Source organism: Argopecten irradians, unplaced genomic scaffold, assembly GCF_041381155.1.
Source record: "Argopecten irradians isolate NY unplaced genomic scaffold, Ai_NY scaffold_0031, whole genome shotgun sequence".
Classification (NCBI taxonomy): domain Eukaryota; kingdom Metazoa; phylum Mollusca; class Bivalvia; order Pectinida; family Pectinidae; genus Argopecten; species Argopecten irradians.
Window position 1 is genome coordinate 31,204 of NW_027187498.1, and position 25,796 is coordinate 56,999.

The 25,796-nt window shown below is 35.5% G+C and overlaps 1 protein-coding gene across 1 annotated transcript; it reads left to right on the forward strand.

Annotated features, from left to right (window-relative positions):
- The first annotated feature begins 4,936 nt into the window (after positions 1-4,936).
- On the forward strand, positions 4,937-25,687 carry LOC138311482 (histone-lysine N-methyltransferase NSD2-like). Its single transcript, XM_069252814.1, has 16 exons — positions 4,937-5,263; positions 8,409-8,516; positions 12,353-12,478; positions 12,760-13,006; positions 13,410-13,613; positions 14,641-14,820; positions 17,953-18,112; positions 18,641-18,769; positions 19,069-19,148; positions 19,348-19,460; positions 20,680-20,952; positions 21,711-21,832; positions 22,774-22,910; positions 23,311-23,417; positions 23,941-24,154; positions 24,905-25,687. Exons 1-16 carry the CDS (start codon positions 4,937-4,939, stop codon positions 25,519-25,521), a joined length of 3,144 nt encoding a protein of 1,047 aa, XP_069108915.1. The 3' UTR covers positions 25,522-25,687.
- The last annotated feature ends 109 nt before the right edge of the window (positions 25,688-25,796 follow it).

The window sequence follows — 25,796 nt, forward strand, 5'->3', positions numbered from 1 at the left end:
TCTATGTGCTTTGTAATATACTTGTTTGTTTGATTAATTAAAGTCCTATTAACATCCAGGGTCGTATAAGGACGCCCTCCCATACATCCCTTAGTAGATAGTGAGTCTGTGAGCTTGTCACCCTTCTCGTCAGGTTCCGTTATTGACCTAGACATCTAAAACGTATGAAAATAGTCTTGGGGCACTCTGGTGGGTCCATGATTATATAATCTATAACTAATTATCAGATCCCTGTGTTTTTATAGTTCTATATCACTGAAACGTGTCCCCGAAGACACCAAGCAACACAACCCACCGGCCACATTGAATACTAACCATGGGAGAACCAGTCGTCCCACTCCCGTTATGCCGAGCGCTAAACAGGAGCAGTACCAATTTTAAAGACTTTGGGTTTGTCCCGGCCAGGGGACAGATCCCGGAACCTTTTTAATTCTCACAACAGCGAGCACTCAGCCGAAGACCAAAAGTCGGAGATGGTGTCAATTTAAGGGAGATATGGAAGAAGAAAGTAAGTTAAGAATTTCAAGAAAAGATATAACATCCTAAATTTAGCCGCCTTTTATCATCATGCAATAGAATTATACGTATGAATAAAAACAATAAACAGAAAATTCGGCTCCGTAAATTTATTTCCATAAATTGTACTTTTTAACATTGCATGATTAATGATTACTGAAACATCTGGCTGCGTCATTTAAGACCTTGCCTTCAGTCATATTATATTTTCTTTAGTAATTTTCTAATAGGTCTATGTTTATTTTTCAAATGTCAATATTTTAGTCATTCCATAGGCCGGCCTATAAAACCTATGTTTTCCTATGTAAGGAAAAATACCCAAGTGACAATATCTAGATTGAGTCAATTTCCTTTCTACCATAAGTATACAAAACGAAAGACAATCTTCTCAAAACTATAAAATGATGTATTTTGTCTTTTCAAGTCTTCAGTGTTCACCCTAAAGCTACTTTCGATATTACCCGCCGTTTGAAATGTTGAAATGTTGTCGGAATCTCCCGAAGTTTTCGATAGCCAATCATATTCAATTATTTTTCCCGCCGAATATTGCCGAGTGTTACCGACATTACTTGGAGGTAAATCGAAGCATGAAAGAGTATTTCTTCCGGTGGAGCTAAAACAGCTTGCCGCAAATCTTGTATGAAGATCCTGTGGTATATTTCATGGTAATCGCGTCGTTCTGGATATTTTTAATCTTTCTGTAGTTGTTGCCTTGTCTAATGAACTATAATTTCCATTTTAACCACATAAATGTGATAAAATATCAATCGAACACACTGGGAAGCCATAAGTGCGTTCGTGTATGAGTGTGGTCTATTGTGCTGCTGGATAGCCACCGTTATTATTTTTCTCGGTGGGCATCGTATTTACTTTGTCAACGCTGGGTAACTGTTTTTTGGCGATCTGAGATGTTTATGAAGTTAGTGAAAGGTTCTTAGAATCATATTTCATCTTCGGAAGATTATAAATAGGGTGTTGTTTGTCAACAAAATAGGCCTAATGGACTTGTTATGGTTTGCCATTTTGGTCTCTATCTCCTGCATATGTCGATAACATCAGAAATTACACGAGAATGTCCTCAAATATGTGTGTAGAGCAAGGTTTTTTGAAGGCAACACATGTGGGAGGACACATGTGTCACAACAGCCACATATAGGTCTAAAAATTGTCAAGTTTGGCAAAAGCATGCACATTCACTGCAGTGCTGTGTTGTTAAAGTCATGAAGCTGACCAGGAAATTTTAGGTTTACTTATCTGATAATTGTGTTATGTTTACAGTCAAAAAGAAGTTAAGAGTTTTAAGATTTATAATCGAGCTGTTAACCCTATTAATTCATGTTTGGAATAAGAAGCAAATTCGTTTTGCCAATTTAATAAAGAAGCAAATTTACATATATGCAGCAATGATTGGAATCATACTTGACCTACATGTATAACCTTAAATACACAAAAGAACGCATGAAAGACATGTAATGACTAGTAAAAGATGATGACAATTGATAAGAATGTTGATGATTTGCAAATTTATCAGTAACCATAGCTCAAAACTGTAACTACATATCAAGTGTATGATAAATATTAGAAATAGTACACAGATTAAGGTAATCTTATCAGTTTGTTTTTCAAATATATATATATAATCTGGTCTTAAAGGGACAATTCTATGAAGCAGTTATAGGAGTTTTCAGAAAAGATGGCGATGACGTCACACCAAGGTACATCCGGGCGCTCAAAGGTACAACTCTTATATCTATACACATAAACATTGTGGGAACACAATCGCTTGCGATGTTTGTTTACATTTTATTGTAATAAATAGTCGGCAATTCGAGAACTATTGCGTTATTTTAATCTCAAAAGGTGTAAATAAAAAATATTTTACAATAATATACAAATTTAAACATATGGTATTCATATATTTTACTCTGTTTATACTTCATTTTTGACCGCTACGAGAAAACACGGTCGCCATTACGTATAAACATTGACGGATATATTGCAAACATCAACTTGAAATTACAAATTAAATTCAAAATCCCCCAAAATGTAATTATAAGCAATTACTGTTTTCGAAGTGTTACTTGATAAAACACCTTACGATGTATGATTAGCGCAAAATTAAACATTTGTTTGTAGATTACCCCAAGCCCACGGCAGCCATTACAGTTCAGCTGAAAACCCGAATTTCGTCCATTTTCAGTGTCATAAAATTACGTATTTTGGTTAATTTTTTGTCATCAATTTTGGGATTTACTTTATAACATACAAATGAGTCGGTTTGTAGGCTCTTTTTATCATATTTTTAAACAAAACTTTGAGTATTTAGGATTCTTGAAGCCATGCACAATGTATCCTGGTCGGCATTTACAGTACTACGATCTGTAATTTATATCAATTTAAATGAAGTCTACTTAATACGTATTCAAATCATCTAAAAGTAATATTTCAATTTGAGACTAACACAGCAGTCTATGGGATAAAGCGGCTGAAAATGTCATAATAAAAATGAAATCTGCAGCATTAAAACTGAATGATTTCACCTTTTTATTTTTTGAGATTGGCAGCCTTACATAACATACGTGTACGTGCGACACCTATATTACTATTCGTAATTTTGTTACGATACAAGAGCATCGACACCTATATTACTATTCGTAATTTTGTTACGATACAAGAGCATTCCATTAAAACAACATGTGCATATTAAATAACAAAATATATATATCTTAAACAAGTCCTTATTGAGATAATAGTGTTGGTAATTATTAATGATTTATTTCCCCAACAATGCTGTGGCCTGCGGTGATCTACTAGCGACGAAGCCATACACGAGCGGGCGGGGCCGTGGTCTGGCCAGATATGGTCCACATTTCGTTATGTTAGATAGTGTTGTGCACAGCGTTTTCATGTACAACAGAAACATGACACAATACAATCAATTATCTATTCATAACTTTTTCACAACATGGATGTCTACGTGTGAACAAAAAACGGGTAGTGTGATGTGTCGACCCGGCACTGCTTCGCAAGCTGGCTTCAACACTAAATCTGCAGAAATATATTTAGCAACAAACAATTGTAAATAAAAAAAATATAAATGTCTGTAACCTCTTAAACAATAAGAAACCATTTTAAAATCAGAATTTGCAATTATGAAAGTGAATACTTTTGCCACAGTATCGATTGTGTAGCATGGATGTACGTAACTGTTATTGTTTTTATAAGTCGACATACTGTGTTTGTACCTTTGAGGACCCGGATGTAAACTTTGTGTGACGTCACGCCATCTTTTCTGAAATCTCCTATTTTCACCTACCCATGAAGCAAATTTTCCTTATGAAATGCAAGACAGAATATTGACAAATTCCACATTATTACTAAGAATCTTGATAATAGCATTGAAATTCCAGATCATATAGCTATACGATGGAAGTAGGTTGGATGTGTACGTTATAACAGAGCCAGATTCCTGTAAGGTTCGCATATTTCGCATATATACAACAAATAGCTACATGTGAGTTGTTAATTGTCTCTTTTGCTAACAAAAAGTACTTTTCACACATCATACATCTAAAAAGGTAAAATACAGTAGTTTTAGACAGACATAACTTTACTCCACTGGGCAGATTCGGGTTCAGCCTACAATGTAGCCCCCCAATATGTAATGGTGGAGAGAAAGCTTCAAATTTTTCGCATCATATGAACTTATCATGGTAGTGATAACAGCTACACCAATTTATATTTAGAAGAGGTTTATTTTCCTGGTAAATTGAAATTTCAATGTAGTTCCTGATTAAAATGTCCCTTTAGATAAATTAATAGAAGATACCGTATGGAAAAGAAGTATGTACATGTTATTATACAACGACCCTGAACATAAATGGAGGGCATGAGATTTATACCTGCTGCTCCATGGCACACGATAATAAACCATGGCTAAATTTAGGATCTTTTCTTTTCTTCCTAACTGACTTCTTTCTGATGTCTCCTTTGACACCACCCCACTTTTAGCCACCTATTAAATAAATAAAATCATAGTTTATCTACATACACATCAATTAGATTTTACTGTGCAAGTTAGACCTTGTTAACTTGTGCAGGACTCAAAGGTTCTGTAAGATTCAAAGTATTTGAAAAAGTCCAAAGCAATTTTTCTCAGACTCTACGAGTATATTGAAAACTTACATTTTACAATTTTTGTTTTGAAATGAACACTCATGTTTTGCCATTATCCCCCCAAACAATAGGAAGACTTGCTTTTGAAATTAATGACAATATTCACAACAACATGACATTGACGTTTGAAATGTATAGTTTAATACATCAATACAGATAAACAATAATAATAAGATGATGCATGTTGACTTTGCCTAAATGTATCTATTGTTTTTAAAGGTAATCTTACAACAGTGAGAGGACCATGGATGTTGACATGTCATCACCAACTCAGAAAGTTGGGGATAAGCCACTTGTTAATGGAGACTGTAAATCCCCAGTGGAGTTGGTTGATTCTGTCATTGACTCCACTAAGTCTGCTGGCACTACTGTTGGCTTTAGACATCATCTACCGCAGATTGCAAACTTAACACGGAGCACCAAGATAGCACAAAGCAAGGCCAGCGCCAAGAGGGAGAGTAATGAATGCATACCAGACGTCAAGGCAACTTTACATGTCGAGGGAACTGGAAAAGTGGTGCAGTTGGACACAGATTTGAAAACGGAGCTTTGTGTACAGGAAGCTGGAGACGTAAGCCCAGGTATATTAATTATGACAATTGTTTTCAATAAAAAACTAAAATCTATAAGGCTATTTATCACATAGCTGGCCCATCCAGCCATGTCACGAATATTGTAAGACATGTGTAATAACTCTATTATGATGTCGCATATAGTTTTGAGATCATAAATTATAAATGACGCTTTATGATTGTCTCAGCACTCATAAAATCCTCTATTTAACCTATAGCAAGGACCAAGGATTTATAAGTGAGAAGGATTTGTCACTGTCCTTTTACACTACTAAACATCACGTGAGATGCCTATGAACTGGGAATAAAAAAAAAAAACATTTTTTCTCAACAAATACATGTACTTGTAATATCATGTCCAATGAAACACCAATGTAAAGTTTTAAGGCCTGCAGATTTTGAAGAAATGTCATAAATTTTCATTAAAACTAAATGACATTTCATGTAATGATGGCCCGCTTCAAAAAGTAAGACAGCAACCCTCACATCCACAAGCTATATCAAAGTTTGCACCGGCAATATCAAAGAAAAATTGGTTGTCTCCCAACAGTGCACAAACACAAAAGCGCTCGCGAAGTATTCAGCCAAAACCCAGAGTGACCTATCCTCGTCATCTTACTTTTTGAAGCGGGCTGTCTTTACATGTCTTCTTAATCTTCCATTCTTAAAGCAAGGATTAGACATTGTGAAATTTATTATGCTTTGCATTTGTGTTTCATTTGACTCGATAAGGCAAATATTTGTTGAAAAAATATGTTTTTTTTATTCCCGGCTCATAAGCGTCTTGTGTGGTGTTTTGTAGTGTTAAGGGACAGTAACAAATCCTTATCACTTGTAACTCTATCACAAAATGAGGCTTATTTAAAGGGACAATTCAGTCTAAGAGAGCATTAAAATTTGTACATATATCGAAAACGAACCAGCTCTAATAAAAATTAGATTAGTTGGTTTTTACTGTGATATGCCAGAAAAGCCCTCTGTAGTGAAATGTATTTGAAATTGTCAAACTCGCTTACAGTCTGCCATTACACATAGTGGTCGGATGTCTTGTATGCCGAAACCCGGCCCTTGCAAGTGTAGTAAAACAAAAAATTTGTCTAGAACTACTCAAATCTCTCTTTTTAGTAGTGTAATTACCTTATATTATTAGATGCATGTTCTTGTTTAAAAATAATTTCATCAACTACTCAGTGGTCATGTATTGCATTTGTTTAACATGCTTGACTTTGGCTTAGGTATGGGTACAGCCTACATGTTGTACCTGCTTAATCGTGTTGATCAGCGATTTGGAATTTCAACAGTATCAATCAAAATATTTAACAATGTCATGAAAGTTATCAATGTTTCTTGTTTAATATTTGAGTATGTCATATTTTGCCTTGTGATTTAGTTATATGACAGAATGAGCCTCATCAATTGTCCCTTTAAAGATGCTCCACCGCTAACAAATGGGATTTTTTCACTATCAAAAACAGGAACAGACGATTGGGTATTTTTCTTCAGTTACAAAAGTTACTTACTTTACACCATTACCACCATTGAAAAGTTTCAGCTTCTAATTTTACTTCAAGTTAAAAATATGAAAAATAATTAATTGCATCAAGAAAAAAAATCTGTGACACTATATCGCATATGGAATGAAGTACTGATTGCGTATGCACCAAAGGCGAAAAATAAATTATTTTGTATCATTTTTTGTGTTAATTAGGCATATAAATACACATTGATTAAACACCAATCATTGTTTAAATGGTGAATATCACAGGCCTCAAAGTAGCACTTGGGAATGACTAGCCAATTGGCGAGTGACCTCTAAACTTTACTCGCCAAATGTTGTCAAAGAGAAATTTATAAGATTCATATATTGATTTGATGTGTTAAGAGCTTTATTGAGACACCTTACACTATTGAGCAAGCAGATACACATGTACAAGTATTAAAAACATGAAAAACATAATTTTGTGTTGGTCAAAACTCTTTTTATTCAACAACTGCAATGTCCACACTAAACAGCCTCTGTACTTCAGCTTCCTTTTTGCTTTAAACCATTTTTCAATCTGTTTAAATTTTATATACGGTAATATAAAGTAATTTATATATAAATGTATAGTAATTATCAATATATCTCAAATTTATTCAGTTACTAATTCATATCGCGCCGATTAGGGTTATTATATATTTTATTTAAAATTGAATAAATTGGGCCTAATATCTCAGGCAGTAATGTACAAGCTTCCAAGAGTCCGTTTTTCGATGCATATGTCTACCAGCGGCTTGGAATTTAGTTGTGGCTTGGCGATTCTATACATGTATGCATTGACGAACTTTATGTGCATATCTTGCAATGTTTTTTGCAACACATTGTTTGCGTTGTTTGAAAGTTGTGTCCGACTGTACTTTCGTTTGAACTTGAAGCGATAACAATATCATGAATGTCTTACTGTCTTTCTGTGTCACACAAGCGTCTGTCTCTTTCGTAACAATCAGTAGTTGGACACAAAGTCTGTTTTGCCGGCCATTGATCAATTAATAACCTGTTTACACATCTTTCAGAACATCGTACCTTCGTCATGTCTTGGCCACAACATTCGTTCAGCCATGTCGAAGCGTTTGCTTCCTGTTGATGTATTGGCTTCAGTCCCTTTTTTCACATGAATCCAGAGTCAAAACTGCCATTGTTCTCTGTTTGTTTTGACTTTTTAAAGCCAAAACAAGTCAGGGGGATTTGCCCCGGCCTTTTTTTTGCCGCCATATTGCTACTGATACATGAGGTAGGGTCATCAAGACGCTTTACAGCAGGCAGTGATTATGCTTTTAAGCGCTTTTCTTACACAGATTAGATATGTGTAACTATTAAAAGAACCGAACACATAAAATAAATCCGGAAATATTAAGGAATTTTTTACTCGCCGTTTGGCGATACATTGTTAATTTTAACTCGCCTTTGGGAATATTTACTCGCATATGCGAGTAAATTTCTCTCAACTTTGAGGCCTGTATCATGTATGCTCTGTCAGCGGTGGAGCATCTTTAAGTCACATTGAAAATGATTTGGTTTACACTGTACAGTATCTGGTATAAATTAACAGAATCAATAAGGGTATACCACAGATGAAAAGCTTTCTTCATTCTTCTTTATTCCAGGTTACTACGGATGTAGCTCGCAAAAACCGAGGAGTCATGACCGGAGCAAAAGCGCGGATAAGATTAGAAGAATACATTAACAAGTTGGGTGAAGTCTCAATAGTCTCGGTATTGGTATAACAAAAGGTATGTAAAAGTCTTTGCTACATTAGGTACAATGAGTGTAAGATGTAACAACAGGTATCCACCCAGAAGTACGGGGATAACAGCAATTAATTCAACACATTCTCCCTGAAGAAAGCTACATGCGGTCACTGTCAGAAGACAAAAGGAGGTACTTATAAAAAATAACTCATCCAGGAAAGAACTGTCATTCTTTGTAAACGCAACAGGAAAACGCTGAATAAAATTTGGACTTTTGAATGATGAAGAAGAGAAAAGCATCCACCAAGGGCAGCTGCTGAGTAGTTCACTGAAAAAAAGCAGAACCTAGAAAGAAAAACCCGCTGAGGTACGCCCCATTCAGATATAGCTTTGAAGCTTTAGAGAATTGAAGAAAGGCTCAGGCCTTCAATGGTGTAGTTGGTGATGTTCTGCTGGGGCAAAGTGCCAGGCATCCAATGTAGGCCATGTATGGTAGACCTACGATCATGCCTTTCAGGGGTCTCTACACTAAATTGCAATAGTAATACATAAGCATCCACGAAAATTAAATTCATATAAAAAAAAATTCTGTCTGCACCATCAAAACAGTGTTGCGACAATGTCAGGCGACTGTTAAATGTCATCCCAAATTCATTTGAAAAAACAAAAGTATTTGAGGTCTTTGAGACATTTCTAGTTTCTTTAAATTTAGTGACAAGCTCTTGGTAGGCATAGTAAAATAGTTCTCCATATGAAAAGGTTTGTCAGTAGTATGTTCCAATTTTTTATCTCAAAAAGAGCAAATATGTCAATTAAAGGTAAGAAAATTGACGCTGAAGTTAGCATAAAAAAAATCATGTTGTTTTAAGGTGACATTTTCTAGTCAAAGCCCTGTTTTTCAGGTCAAAATGAATTACAATAACATCTTGACCTGTGTTCTGATAATTATAATTAGTTCTTTTATATATCTAAGATCTAAATGATCCTTTAACAATGACGTGTGATCAAAGTGTTAAAAAGAAAAATGAAAGTAATCGCTCGATGTTTTCTTTTTCGCTCAGAGCACGTTCGTTCTCTTGGTATCACATGTGCACGTAAACTTCGGGTCAGAGATAGAAGAGGAAGAGAAAATAAGATGGCTCGTTTCTTCACGCGGCAGTTATGATATAATTCAAAGTATGATAAACAATATTGAGCGTAGCCATACAAAAGGGACAGAATTGTTCAAAAATTGCTGTAATAAGAAGTGAGACAAAAGGAAAACTTGTAGAAATCTATACAAGGTTGGAAAAACAGATCCGTGTGGCCAAGGCATGGGAATATTACAAGATAAAGGGAGGACAATAGGCGTGCACTTGCGGATGTCGAAGGACAGAATCGGTTCAAAACGAACACTTTAACCTAGATTCTATGAAATCAATAAGACTAGTCGGTGAAAGTATAATCAAAGGCAATTGAAAATGAGCGATAGCATGCGTAGCTGACCATTTAATACAGCGAGGTATACTCGATCCTTCTTGAAAAGAGTAACAAGGTAGAATAAAAAGTGAAGAATTGGAATGAAATGAATAATCCTGTATAAAGAACAGGGGGGTGTACAAAGCGAAAGAGATTTGGGGTGACACGCAAGTGTGGAGGTGTACCCTTGATATACACGCTCGAGTTACAGTCGAGGTGTCGGACGGATCTTTTGATTGTGATTTTCACGAGCTTCATATAAAGACAGTGCAGAAAGAATAAGCCATCCTGAATCGCTCGACAGATACATGCTATGATGTACGTATCTGCAAACAACATCGGTGTATGATGATAAAAAAGCAGAAGCTAGAATATCTAGGTCAACAGGTTCACAGGATCAGATTCATACATCAAAGGTAGTGTTTGCACTAACAGCTCTGAACAGCATGTAAATTAGGAGGCAGCCTGTGCCGATACCGGCAGAAAGCGTACCACACGATATAATTGTGCGATACCACAAAATCACGTATTGTGATAATTATTTGCATATAGTTATTTACCTAAAAACTCATATGTGTGTTTATTTCGTATAAAGTTCGCATAAATAAAAACACACCCTTACAGTTCATACATAACATACAGGTGCTATGTTACTGATAGTGTTTTACAATCGAATTTTCACCCATGGGTATGTTGAGTAACCTAAAATGTTGCAAGCATGGTGATGGGTTAATTTTGTTAAAGAAATAGATGAGTCGCTCGTTAAGCAAAGCTTATACTACAGAACGGAATCGTAACCGAACGTAATACATACAGAATAAACAAGAACATGATTTAGTGTCTAGCAAATAATACTCTTGTGAACGCTATATAATTAACACAATTGACGGAGACAATTGTGTCCAGGCAAAAGATACGCTATACTTTAAAAAAAAAAAAAGCATTTTGATTAAAACTACTCAAAAGAGCTGATCGGCTTTGGGCATTGTTGTATTTGATACGTGTAGGAAGTTCCGTAAAGATGGCAGGGCGGACCGATGAAGTCCTGAAATAACGACTGGCAAACATTCACTCGCCAGCCAGATGTATTCCACATCGGACACCTTAATAGTGATATAAGATAGAATTATATGATACTGCCGGAATTTTTGTAGTTGAAGGGAGCTAATGTCAACTTGTATAATATTTCAGCAACTTAGGCCTATAGTCATATTTTTATACATTCAACGACAAATTCAAAATAGTAATGTAATCCATCTATGGAACTTTATACACGTTAGTTTACATTGCAACAACTTTTGACGGACATTCGGCAAACTGCGAATGAAAAAGAAAGGATAAAGCCTCAGCCTGGCTTCATATTATTCCCCAGTTAACAGTAAAACAAAGTCACAAACTTTGCTGGTTATGTTCTATAAAAGTGACTAAGGTATTTTCTAATGTATATGACCTCAAACATCTATATGAAAATAATTGAATAGTCAGTAAAAGCAACACAACGGTACAGGGTAAACTGTAGTGCCCAGCGGTATCGAACATATTAATTTTTGGTGGTAGTATTGCAAAAGTATACCAAACACCAAATATAACCGGTTAAACCGCCGGCAGGCCGGAACGTAATTTATGATAATTAGTTGTATATGGTAATGTTGTTTTAAATGAATATTGTGCAACAGAGAAATAGCTCACATGAAACAAGAATTGATAACACAATGGTGTAGGGGCATGTAAAGAGTATCCGAGATCACATCGAGTATTCTACGAATTATTGAGTAAAAGAACGTATATTCAAAATTAAACGAAAAAATGATACGAATATTCGTCTACTCCTGATATTTGTGGATCGCAATCTTTCAAAAAAGCCAAATCAATAAAAAACCTTCTTTAATGTATCGTATTAGACAAGGATCTGTGTGACAGGTATTGTTGATGAATTGGAGAATGCTTATTCTTCGGGAGTATCCAGGCCCAGTTTCATCAACATTCCGTAACTTAAGGAAATTCCTTAGGCCAAAAAGTTAATATGTAAATATGTATGTTTTAGGCACCACTATCTACTCTAGATTTCATCTCCTACTCTTACAATTTCATCACATGCTTTGCAGAGAGAAAATAAAACCTGTTGTATTTCAGTTGTTATTAAATGTTTCAACTTCAATATAACATGTGTATACTACTAATATCAAGATCATGATCACTTTATTCCCTGAAAGTTGCATCCAAATGAACTCTTGAGAAAAAAGCATTAACGAAAAACAGCTCTTTATAGAAATTAAAATGGAAGATTTATATCTGTGGTATACCTTTCCAAAAAAGTCTCTTTAAAGCATTTTCTAATAGACTTATGCGATATTTGTAACAATTCAGCAAAAAGAAAATGAATCATGGGTGGTTTTGTTTAGAAAACCAGTGATACAGTGCCAGAGGTTAAACAAGAGGAGACCGCAACACCTGTTCCTGTGAAAGTCAGCCGGAGACGGAAGTCAGCAGCATCCTCCGTCGACACAGACAGCAACACAGACACTCAGGTATTTGAGAGATAATAACTGAGATTTGGTCTGAAGTTAATATTATCTTCTACATTTTCTAGAGAGACTCGCAAATTAAGTTTACCTATGACATAGGAATAGGAATATGCCATATTAGATACCTATATGTTTATCTGTGTACCAAAGCATATATTTTGACTGTAAAAGGAACAAGGGTAGTGTGCAGCAAGCTGCAATTAATCTCCAAATATTCTTTTTTCGACAGAGCTGTTCTGTCAAAAATGTTCACACCAAATCTGAATATGTGATCATCGTTTCAGGAGGAAAGCAAACCTGTGATACCAGTGCCCAAAGTGGTGCCTAAAGAACCTGAAGAGGAGTACGAGTTAGAGATATTTAAGTTGTCGTCCCGTGCCCCTGCGGTGAAGGAGACTCTGTGTGAGATCTGCCATAAGGTCGGGGACCTACTTATTTGTGAGGGCCAGTGCCAAGGAAGTTTTCATAAGGAGTGTCTCGGGCTAAGTGTGACCCCATCTGGAGTATTTAAATGTGATGAGTGCACCACAGGTAAATAATGAAATGATTTCTTTCATAGCTCACACTTTACTTTTGAGAATTCCATCTTTGCATATTACAGAGTTGGCTCCCTTGCGTATAGGTAACGAAACACATGACGTAAGTCAGATAACTCAGCAATTTGCAAATTCTGAATTTTGATAAAGCTTGTTTATTCAGATACTTTTTCATTCCATATTGACAAAGAAGCCGTGGCTTTTACTTTTGAAAACTGTTTTAAAATTTGTCATAGGAAGTCAGATTGGCTATTCGCTGACTATTCCATCCTATATTGGAAATGATTTCAATTAATCTGTTATACAGAAATTCCTTTTCATTCTCTTCATCGAATTTGTGTGCCAATGAAGCATTCTTGTGTATCTAGTATTAAATTATTCTTTTGGATCCATTTCAGGAAACCATACGTGCTTCTGTTGCAAGAAAGCAGATAAAGAGACAAAAATTTGTACTGTGCCTGCATGTGGAAAATTTTACCATGAAGAGTGTGTAAATAAGTGTTTGAATGTACGGACAGAAAGTAAAGGACTTGTGTGTCCACTACATTGTTGTGCTACATGTACTATAGATAATCCATCGAGTGCCAAGAATAGTAACCGAGGTAAGTTCATCAATCTATTGATAACAGGTTTCTGTTGTGTTGTCAAATAATTGAAAAGAAAGAACCACGAGGGGGAAAAAACCACATTTGGATCCCTGCAAAATCATGTGGTGGCAGGTGCCAAAATTATTCTTGGTATCCATTGTGAAATCCAGATAGATAAAAGGAATAATATTACAGAAAATGTTAAAGGCCCACTACCTTTCCGCATTAAAACATAAAGGTTTCGTTAAAACATTTATAACATCAGAAAAATATATATCGATGGCATAAGATGAGGTAACAACACCAAAAATATGCATGGTTTCTCCCGTAATATATGAAAACAGAGGAGAGCCATTTCGCTATTTTGCCGTCTGGCGCAGCGATAGTCAACTACCGCGCAGTATTTAGGACGACGGCGGGAAACATAAAACGACCCGCATTATGAAAATTAACATTTTATTTATTTTAATAAAATTGTTCAGAAGGTGATGATACGTGTAGTATTAACGGTAAGTTAATAATTTTTGTGACTCTTCAAAATTATCGGTCTCGTTTTACATTCCCATTTTAATAATTATAAGCCGTTTCGGAAAGGTAGTGGGCCTTTAATGTTATATACTTTTTATTATATTATTTGTAGACATAGTCACTTGGATTAAGACAGATGATTTATATATTCTGATATTAATAATGAACTTTATCTGAAGGTTATCAATTTTAATATATTTATCTCAAAATTGTTAATACGATGGACATCTACAAAGTAAATACTTGCATAGTGTGTATCAAAATATTGACTTTTGATATAAAGCCTTGTAGCACAATATCATATTGTTGGACAACTCAGTAAGCAGAGTATGAAAAGAAGCCTAGTCAGCAGACCTAGTTATTCCAGACATGAAGAAGTCAAACAAAACAATACAGTTATCAATTAAATCTGAAATCATTCAGCAGGTTCACAACTGGAAAGCCATAAATCTTATAACTGAAATCTTTAAAATCACTATTAAATGTATGTTAAAATTCTTTTTCTTCCATCCAGGTAAACTGTTACGGTGTATACAGTGTCCGACAGCATACCATGTAGGAGAGTTTTGTATAGCAGCAGGTAGCGAGATCTTACCAGGGTACAACATTTTATGTAGTAAACACTTTCAGCCTCTACCGTCCCAGCGACACCACAGTCATGTAAACCTCAGCTGGTGCTTCATCTGTAACAGAGGTACTAGCTCCTACTGTACTTCACAAATGTTGTTTTGGTATCTTGAAACCGACATATATATGTATTCTATCAAGTAAGTGCTTAGGGAGTGAAAATTTGTGGGGGCACATTTTTGGATCAAATTTAGACCTTTCACAATGTTAATATTATATATAGTAAACTACAAATCAATATACAAATGAAATTGAATAATAAAACTATGCTATTCATATTTGCAATCTACTTTTAATGAATATCTGGCCCCGATTTCTCGAAACTTAAGTGCAGACTTAAGTCAAAACTTAAGTTTTTCTCCTTATGTAACTTATATGAAAATTTATGACTTAAGTCAGTTTTTTACTTAAGTTTGTTTCGAGAAATCGGGGCCAGAACTAAGTGTTAAATAGAAAGCACACATAAATGGACAGGGATGCTTACAAGGCCAAATATGGAAGGTCCAAGATAAATACTACAGGACTAAGATATTTTTTCGTATACATCAATGACGTTTTATTTTGTCACTATCTCCATGGAAGGAATGCCTGTAAAGCTTTGATAAGTTTCCTTGAGCTTCATTTGTTCTTTTGTCGGAATACCAGTTAAAGATTCTTTGTGCTGCATTTGTTCTTTTGTCGGTATACTAGTTAAAGATTTCTTGAGCTTCATTTGTTTGTTTGTCAGTATATTACCGTATTTTTGCGCGTATAGTGCGCACTTTTTTTCATAATTTATCAAGTGAAAAGTTGGGGGTGCGCACTATACGCAGGTACAAGGCATGGCCAGGTCCTGGGTTATGATCACCGACCGACAGGTCCCGCGAGCTATGCAGTACGTTGTCGTGAAATAATTACAGTAAAACCCCTCTAACTCAAACCCGGATTCCTCGAATACCCCCTATTCGTCGAACTGGTCGTACGGTCCCGACCATCTCCCTATATAATCTATGTAACAAAACCCCGGATAGCTCGAACAGCTATTCGTCGAATACCCCTTATTCCTCGAACAGAAATATGTCCCCGTTTCATCAAATACATAGTATTTACCCATGTATTCGTCGAACAGGTGTTCGGCCCTTGAGATTTTTTACCTATGTCACACCTGACTGCACCGACCGACATGGATAACTGCTCACAATCTTGTGTTTATACAGTTGGCGTGTCAAGCCTTTAGGTCATTAATCAAGGGATTAACGGTGTCATTATTACCTACCTACACGATCGCAAGTTGTTGTTTGATGCTAACTTTATTTGATTATTTCAAATACGAAAATACGGAAGTTGTTGATCCGTGTTAATAGAAAGTACGCGTTGTAAATGCCAAAAGAGGCGGAAGATATTGCTGACTTCCGCCTAATTATAAAAGTTTATTTTTTTAAATTTCTTTGTTGGTTTCATTCGAAAGGCTAGCACAATATTATTATTCAAAAGATGTAAACGATATCAAAAGATACATGTAGAGTATATTTTATCAGTGCGTTCCGTATCTTTTCCCGTAAATTGTATTTTGTAAATTTACTCGTAAACACATGTAACATAGGGCCTAACGTTACGCTTTTATATTACTAAATAGACATCTATAGATATCATTTCTTATGTCTGTAAATATGCTGGTTATTAACATTATTGTGAGTATGTATTTTGTAAATGTGCTAAATGATTTGTGATAATTAAATAATAGAAAATGTACCCCTTGTTGACCAATATGGATTGTGCATTGACCTAGATGACGATCGCTTACTCTGCTGTGAATGGCATTTGATTTAGGGCTTTCTCGTAAGCATTTTCAAACGCTCAATTTATGTTATACATATTTTTTCAACTTGATATTACTATCAATTAAACACTTGAGTAAAGAGAAGGATACGTTAATCAAAATGTCATTGCCGTGCATTGTTTGACATAGTTTAAGACCGGACATTTTGATTGTCGATCGTGACCAACCTCGGATGAGTTGAATACCCCGTATTCCTCGAACTATTGACCTGGTCCCCTGCTGTTCGAGTTATAGGGGTTTTACTGTATGATTAAATACTTGGATCTTTAAGTCAGTGGTCAATGCATATATTCAATATAAAAGGAAAACATCTCTTGAAATTTTTATCCTTAATTCCTTGAAAGTCCGTTTTGAGAGCACGTGTGTTCATGACCGGATTCATGTTACGATCGTGAATATTCAGTAAGGTATCTCCAAATCTAAATGGCTAAATGAATATAGCCTGGAGCTTGAAACGATGTATAAGTGTGTAATTAATTCGTCACATTAGACAGATTACCTTATAAATAAGTTTCTCCAGCATGTGAAAACTTTTGAACTTGCAAATGTTTACGGAAGTGAGTGTAATCCCACATGCAGAGCCAGCAAATTAAATACGAAACTAAAACCTTCCTACATTAACACTGACCAATCGGCACTATAAATGATGGTATGACTGTAAAATTTACTCTTATTACTATCTTTTGAAATGGTTCTGTAAGATATCATCCTGATTTCAATACTAATTGAAATAATTGAGAATACGGAAGCGTGCAGTCAGTAATCAAATATGGCGGCCACCTGTGGTTGATTAGCCTACTCAGTCGGCTTTCCAGCTAATATCTTGGACAATGATTATAAATCTAAATGCCTATCAGATACACAATAGACTTGATTGATACCACTTGGAATTACACAAGGTATGGTTAATTATTTGATTGTAAAAACATCGTTGTTGATATCCTCATTATAGTGTCACAGGCAATTCACAAGCTAACTAGGCCTGCCGTTGTGTAAACAAAGTGTCAATCATCGTGTCAAACTCCTCTCGCCAGTTAATTTTAATGAACAGAAGGTTGTTTTAAGCACTGATAAACAATAAGAACCGTTTGATTTTGTTCTTCAAAAGTGTTTGGAGGCAATGCAAAATGTTGTGATCTAAGATACAAAAACTGAGATTTTTTTTTGTAAATATTTTTTTTTTCCAAAATGAAACTCAAAAACGTACATGCGCACTATACGCGGGTGCGCACTATACGCGCAAAAAATACGGTAGCTAGCCTAAAATATAGATATTTCTTAAAATTCTCTTTGCTATTGGATGTTAGATTTACATTGTAGCATTTTTGAGCATCTTCTGCTACCATTTAAGCAGTGATGTTATGGGTATCTGTTCCACAGGAGGATCACTGCTGTGCTGTGAGAGCTGTCCGGCTGCTTTCCATGCTGAGTGCCTCAAGATGGACCACACCCCTGAGGGCAGTTGGTACTGTCATGATTGTGCTCGCGGCAAAAGACCACTGTATGGTGATATCATCTGGGTGAAACTTGGCAACTATAGGTACATGCTGGAAACTGTTAAATTACATCTACAAAAGAGTGCATTTCTCTGTTTAAAAATACTTGAAAAATATTTTCCATAATCACATTTAAAAAAAAAAAAAAAAAACCAAAAGATATCTAATTACGAATGGTAGATACGCAAAAATATGTACTGTAAAACATGTATATAATGAACACACATGAAACAGATTCATGGTTATATTGTATTTTTCATTTCCTGTTGAAGTTTCTCCTTGATGTTTGTAATATACATGTAACATACAATGCGTGTAAAGAAATATTTCTGTTGCTTATAAAATATTTTTGTTATAACCTACTGTTGAAGAGTTACTTATACCTACACTTTTTTTTGGCAAACTAATATTTTGGAAAAAAATTTTTGTAAATCTGAAAAATGCATTTTGCATAATAAACAATGTAAAACTTGTGTCATAATTCTGTATCCTTGTTATGATCAGGTGATTAGAAAAAACCTGCAATTTATCTGCTGCTTGTCCTGATTTGTAGTCTGTCTGTTCTACTCTAGATGGTGGCCCGGTGAGATTTGTTGTCCTCATAATGTGCCTTTAAATATCCAAGAGAAAAGTCACCAGGTGGGCGAGTTTCCTGTCCGATTCTTTGGTTCCCATGACTACTTTTGGATACACATGGGCAGGTAAGATTATATTAACAGCTTGCGAGGCAATAATTTATTTATTTTCCTGTGTACCTAAACTTTCAAAAGGATTCTTAGTATTCCATTTATTTTTTCTGTGTGCCAAAGATTCACAGAATTCCTAGAAATAATTAATGTTAACCTTGATATGGTACTTGTAGTTGATGACAATAAAGATAAAAATGACTCATGAAAAGTAATTGTAAATTGACCACTGAGTAAGATAACTATTAGCTTTATTCTGCATTACTTATGTATTAGACACCTCTGTTTTCATGGATGTCTTGCATTCTCCTCAGGGTATTTTCATTCCAAGAAGGAGACAAGGGAAGTAAAGAGTCGAGCCTTGGAAAGCACCTGGCTAAGGTGTTCTCTAATGGTAAGTGACTCCAAGATGACAGAAATCACAGAAATGACAGAAAGATGAAATAGAAATTAATAATGTAGCTAAATAAGATTAAAATTTGGGGCTTTCAATGTTACCCCTAGTCCATCCAGTCACATGGTATTTTATCCTTACTTTGGCATCCTCTTCTGTATCTTCCTATTCTTGGGTAATTTTGTTGTTCTCATTGCAGGTGTAAAAGAAGCCATTGAAGCTTATCAGTTGTGGAAGAAGGCCAAGGAGAACAAAGATAAGATAGAACAGCAAAAGTCCGATAGAAAACCAGCCCCATATAGATTCATTAAAGTAAGTAGGGCACGAAACAGACAGTGTTTAACTTGTGTACATAGTGAATCACTTATTAGACTGCCTATCAGAAATGATTTTGAGTGTAAGGCTGGAGTTATATAATTTTAAGTTTTAAGGATATAAAGAGCTTCTAGAAATGCCTCTAATATTAAAGAGACAATTCAATCAGGCTAATTCTTATACATAATCAAGAAGCAAAATATGGCATAAATGTATTGTTCTATATTTCTTACGGAACATATAACATAAAATATTGACAAATTACACGTCATTGTTTAGTATTGTAATTGATATCGTTGTAATTACAAATTGTTGATCAATACCATTAAGCAGGTACAATATGTACCTGTACCCATTCCCAAGCCAAAGTCACTCACATTAAACAAATGAACTACATAACCACTGAGGAGGTAATAAAATGATTTTTAGGCAAGATAATTCACCTAATAAGGTAAACATACTACTGGCAGAGCAATTTGAGCAGTTCTAGACAAAAGTTGCATTACTCTAAGAGCAAGGGACAGGGTTCAGCATACAAGATGTTCGACCACAATGTGTAATGGCGGACAGCGAGCAAGTTTGAACATTTCACACGCATTTCATCACCATGGGCTTTTCCGACATATCACAGTAAAACCGACTGATCTAATTTTCATTAGAACTGGAATTTTTCCGATATATGTACAAATTTTTATGTTCTCTTAGACTGAATTGTCCCTTTTAAATATATCAGCAAAGACATTGTTTTAATAATACAGATAGAAAGAACTCTGAAGCAAGTAATATTTAAAAAGTGAACTATTGCTCAGTATTATCACAAAATGCTTGAAATTGTGAAAATCAGCTTCTGACTTTTGTATCCAAGGTGGTTATTAAATAGAGGTTTGTGTTCAGCAATAGAAATCACTTGTAAAACTGAAAGCATTCGGAGACAGTGCACCAAATGCAATATCATTTTTCACTGATCAAACTTTACTGAAGGACAAGAACATTCCTGGTCTGTTGAATTGTCACTGGATTGATAACTATAATCTAGACTCCACGTAAAGATCAGAAACTGATCCAAAACAAGGGAACTATTTTTGTAGTGCATCCTGTATTGACAGTCATAGTCATTAAGATGTCCAGATGAGTGATGCAGACCCTCTTGTCATGTTGTTAAGTGCTTGTGGTTTTATTTCTAAAAGATAACTGTAAGCCTGTTCTTCCTTCACAGACTAATATACCATTGGGTAGTGTACAGATTCACAAGGCAGATTTGTCCGAGATCCCCCGGTGTGAGTGTCGACCAGACCAGGAGAATCCCTGTAGCAGTGAAACAGATTGCATTAACCGAATGTTGATGTATGAATGTCATCCTGCAGTCTGTCCAGCTGGAGAAAAGTGTCTGAACCAACGTTTCCAGAAACGCTCCTATCCCGACTCCGTACCATTTAAGACAGCAGAGGGCAGGGGCTGGGGATTGAAAACACTAGTAGATATTAAAAAGGTACTGCATGGCGATCAGTAATATATCTTTGTCAGTGCATTCTGTGTGAAGTGTCCATATTGTAGAAATATTAAAAACATAATATAGATATTATAGAGAATGAATATCACTGTCTATTTCCATGTACAGATTTGTAGTATGCACAAGACATTAACTTCAGTAGATCAAAACAAAATATGTAGACATGATGACAAATAATGACTTGAGACTGTGATATTTCTATACTTCTTTGACTTATTCACTCCTGAAGACATATTTAGACTCTTCTAAATCAAAGTCTTTACCAGTCCATTATGTATTTCAGGGGTAAATAAGTTGATGCCACAAGGTGAGAGATATTTTATCTTTCATGTGTGGATTTTACAGCAAATGACATGTCAAAGCCTTTTCATTTGACATTATTATTAACAATATCACACCTTTTGGTTATAGCAATGAAAATCTCTGAGTGAACATGTTACTTCATATTTAATGCAGAAGTAAAATTGACAAAGAGTGATAACCTTATTGTTAAATACACAATGAAGGATTTTGTCTCATCAGTTATCTGTATTTCATATTACAGAGTTATCTGCCCTTGTGGATAGGTATTGATTGTGGTGTCATGTATTTGTGAGCACTACATCATACTTTTCAGAGAAAACAACGTGAATTTCTCTCAGAAAAATATGACGTCACAATCCATACCATCCCACAAGGGAGATAACTGAGGTTTATGGATGATTGTGTTGTTAATAATCACTCTGTTGTGTTTACAGGGACAGTTTGTTAACGAATATGTGGGGGATCTTATAGACGAACAGGAAGTCAAGAAGAGAATCAATTCAGCTCATGAGAACAACATTTGTAACTTCTACATGTTAACTCTTGATAAAAACAGGTTAGTGGAGTGAAATATTTCATATGGAGGAGAGATTTGTCAGCTTTCCAAAACTTACCTCTACATGGTTACCAACAGTGCATATCCTTTGGACGGCCGTAACGTATTTATGCGTAATTATGCATTTGCCCCATTTCATGCACCCTTCTGGAGCCCCACTGAGACCGTTGAAAACTAAATACTAGTTTTTTGAAAAGAAGATGTTCATCCCTATATAGCATGTCAATATCGATTCGGTCATTGCATTAGTGACGTCACAAATCACCTTTGAACATGCCCAAATAAGTCAAAAATTGAGGTCTGAAATCCGGATTTTAGTGTGTGCCCGGAAACCTGTCGTTGTGAGCTTAATTATCAAGATACAGACATGCAGATGGTCTTAAACGATAGAAGAGATATCAAAGTAAGAGAAAATAGAGAGAAAGGGGAAAAAGGGGAAAGAAGGGGAAAATAGCACCGATTTCAAAAAAAAAAAAAAAAAAAAAAAAAAAAACAAGTCCCACGCGCAGGTTTCTGCCTTCCATGACCTGTGCGTGGTGACCTTTAGGGGACTTCCGGTGACTGTTTTTACTTGTTTGTAGTGTGTGCTGTTTGTTATCATCGTGAAAATGGCATCAAACCGAAATCTAGATGCAAACTGCTTTCATAGTTCATAGATGGCATTTGTAATAACCTACTATCAAAATTGAGTCAAGTTCGAATCCTGCCGGCCGTCGAAAGGATATAGGGCACACACAAATTATATGCCTATTTAAAAGTTTCCATTGAAATTGAAATCAGTGGGGTCCATTATGCTTAACAATTTATGTTCAGCAACCCTCAGCTCATTACTGAACTTGGACATCAGCCCAGCTACGCACCAAATTTAAAAATCGTAAATTTAGTTTGAATGGGCAGCCATTATTTTAACCTAATACTCACCAATCTGCTCTTTGTTGTAGAATTATAGATGCCGGTCCCAAAGGCAACCTGTCTCGGTTCATGAATCACTGCTGTAATCCGAATTGCGAGACACAAAAGTGGACCGTCAATGGAGATGTGCGTGTGGGTCTCTTTGCACTGAACGACATATCAGCAGGTTAGTTTACAACACTCCTAAGATGAGTCCTTTGTAGGAGTAGTCAGTGCCGAACATTTCTGAATATGTTGGTTCTTTTTGTACAAAACATTCTTTGGGGTCCTTCTAGTAACAAACATTTCTTTAACTATAGATGGTCTTCTATTAAAAAAAAAAAACATTTCTTAAACCTTGGGGTCATTCTAGTACCAAAGATTTCTTTAACTATGGATGGTCTTCTAGTTAACAAGTATTTCTTAAAACTATTTGGATGGTCTTCTAGTTAACAAGTATTTCTTAAAACTATTTTCTTTTCCTTTCTTTTTTTAAACATTTCTTTAACTTTGTGGATACAAGAAACAAAAAACATGAGCAATAATGATTGTCAAAATGGTTCAGATGAATTTCTTTGGATTGCCAGGTTCAGAGCTAACCTTTAACTATAACTTGGAATGCCTGGGTAATGATAAGACTGCTTGTTGTTGTGGAGCACCTAATTGCAGTGGATTCCTTGGTGTTCGACCTAAGGTAATGTTTTAAATTTAAGTTTAAAACAACATTTTACTGACCGTGGCAGCATAGTTAAGGTAAAGTAACTTCACAAGATTAAAACATTTTACTGACCGTGGCAGCATAGTTAAGGTAAAGTAACTTCACAAGTTTTAAACAACATTTTAATGACCATGACAGCATGAATATGACTTGGTTTTAAAGTGATTAAATTATGATATTTCATACATCATAAATATGGGAATTAATGGTAAACATAATTTACACTTGGTAAACATAATTTACACTTGGTTTCTAGATTTTTCAGCAATGATAGAAAAAGACCATGAGCCAGTATCTTTTTGGGTATTTGGTTTTTGAACACTTTGATTATAATGTTGGTTAGGATCCACTTAAGCTGGATTAATCCATCTTACATATGAAGCTTGAGAATGCTGGAATATGTTTCTTTTCCTAGAAGTCTTTATGATGAATTTCATGAATGATTTTGTGTTGAATTTTTGTTGAATTATCTATACTTATCTCTTGGTTGTTATTGTAGACGGCAGCTGCTGTGGCTAATGAGAAAAGAAAGGAGACATCTGATCCCAAGAAGAAGAAAAGGAAACCCAAGAAGATAAAGATGGATATCAAGAAAGAACATGAGGATGAATGTTTCCGGTGTGGTGAAGGGGGTGAAGTTGTCATGTGTGACAAACCAAATTGTCCCAAAGTCTATCATCTGCAATGTCTCAAACTCAACAAACCTCCACATGGTCAGTTTTCTTGTACTTCCTTGCAGTGGTTTTCCAAACTTTCAAGAAAACATTTTTTTTACCTCATTTTGGGAAGAAAATATAGAGGTAGATTGGGATTTTGGGGAATTTAGCTAAAATTTGAAAAAGAGAAAATGTAATTTTTAAGAATCCCTAGGAATCTTCTAATTTTAGTGATCTAATCAAGGTCACTGGTAGTGTTGGGACGATTGTCTCTAAAACTTGATATCAGTCAATCAAGAGGCACATTAGAAACATTCGATTTAAACCTTGTCACTTTCAATACTATCAATATTCAAAAAGTTCTACATTTGTTTGTTATATGCTAGTGTTTGGTATCATATAAAAGTGGTATTAAAAGGCAACTATAATATATATATATATATATATACATGAAAAGAGTTACAGTTGTACAAACACAGTAAATGCATTCTAATTCTAGCAATACTTTCAGGAAAAACGTAGGTCTGATTCCCAGTACTAGTCATAGGAATCAAATATGTTGAAATATTGTAGCAACTTGTTTCTCAATATAAAAAGGTCAGTATACCTAATATTGCATCTAGCAGGTGTGAGTGAAGAGTTAACAAGATTTGTGACCTTGACATTGAATATTTAAGATGCCTAGAGAACTGATATACATGAACGTTGATTATAGAATATTTAAGATGGCTGAAATTAGTGATTTACTTGTCTATTGTAGGAATATGTAAGATGGCAGAACTTGACTGATTTACTTGTCTTTTGTAGGGATTTGGTACTGTCCGTGGCATCACTGTGATACGTGCGGTAAAGTAGCAGTCAAGATGTGCCAGGAATGTCCCAACTCGTTTTGTCAGAACCATACTGAGGACAACCTGGTGGAATTAAATGGACTACTGTTATGTTTGGACCACGATGATACAGAGATCAACTCGTCAAGCTGTGCTTCCTCCATAGTTTCAGACAGCCAATCAGACACTGGCGAGGCTAACGAAACACTTACAGAGACCACTGCTGAGAACAGTAATCATTCTACAGCAAGCGGTCGCGAGAACGGAAAAGGTGAAACCTCAAAACCAATAGAGGCGAAGAAAGCTGTGAAAACAATGTCAAAAAATCTTCCTGCTGTAAACATTCCTCATAAAGCTATCACCAACCTTGACAGAAAACGCAGCTTAAACAAAAAAGACAGTCGCCGAAAACGACAGTTAGGAGGTAATGAGACCATAGAAGTGGGAGGAAAGAAAGGACGTAAGGCTGATTGTGTGGAGGGACGGAAAGTCAACGGGGTGAAGATTGACCCTCTGGCTGTAGCTCCTATGTTTGATGATAGTGATGACGACGGTTTCTCCAATCTTGTTATAGACATACCACAGATCAATTAAGTACACAGGAATCACTTCATCATTGTTTAAAAGGATTGTACAATTTTAACCTAAATTTGAATTACTACACATCAAATGTTTATTTTAGAAAATAGTTTCTTTTCTCGTTTATTTGTTATTGTAAACATTATCTGGGTTTTGTGATTCTATGCTATATTTTAATATTTTTTTTCACCTGGTCCGAAGGACCAAGGTGAGCTTATGCCATACCGTGGCGTCCGGCGTCCGTCGTCCGTCGTCCGTCGTCCGTCGTCCGTCGTCCGTCGTCCGTCCGT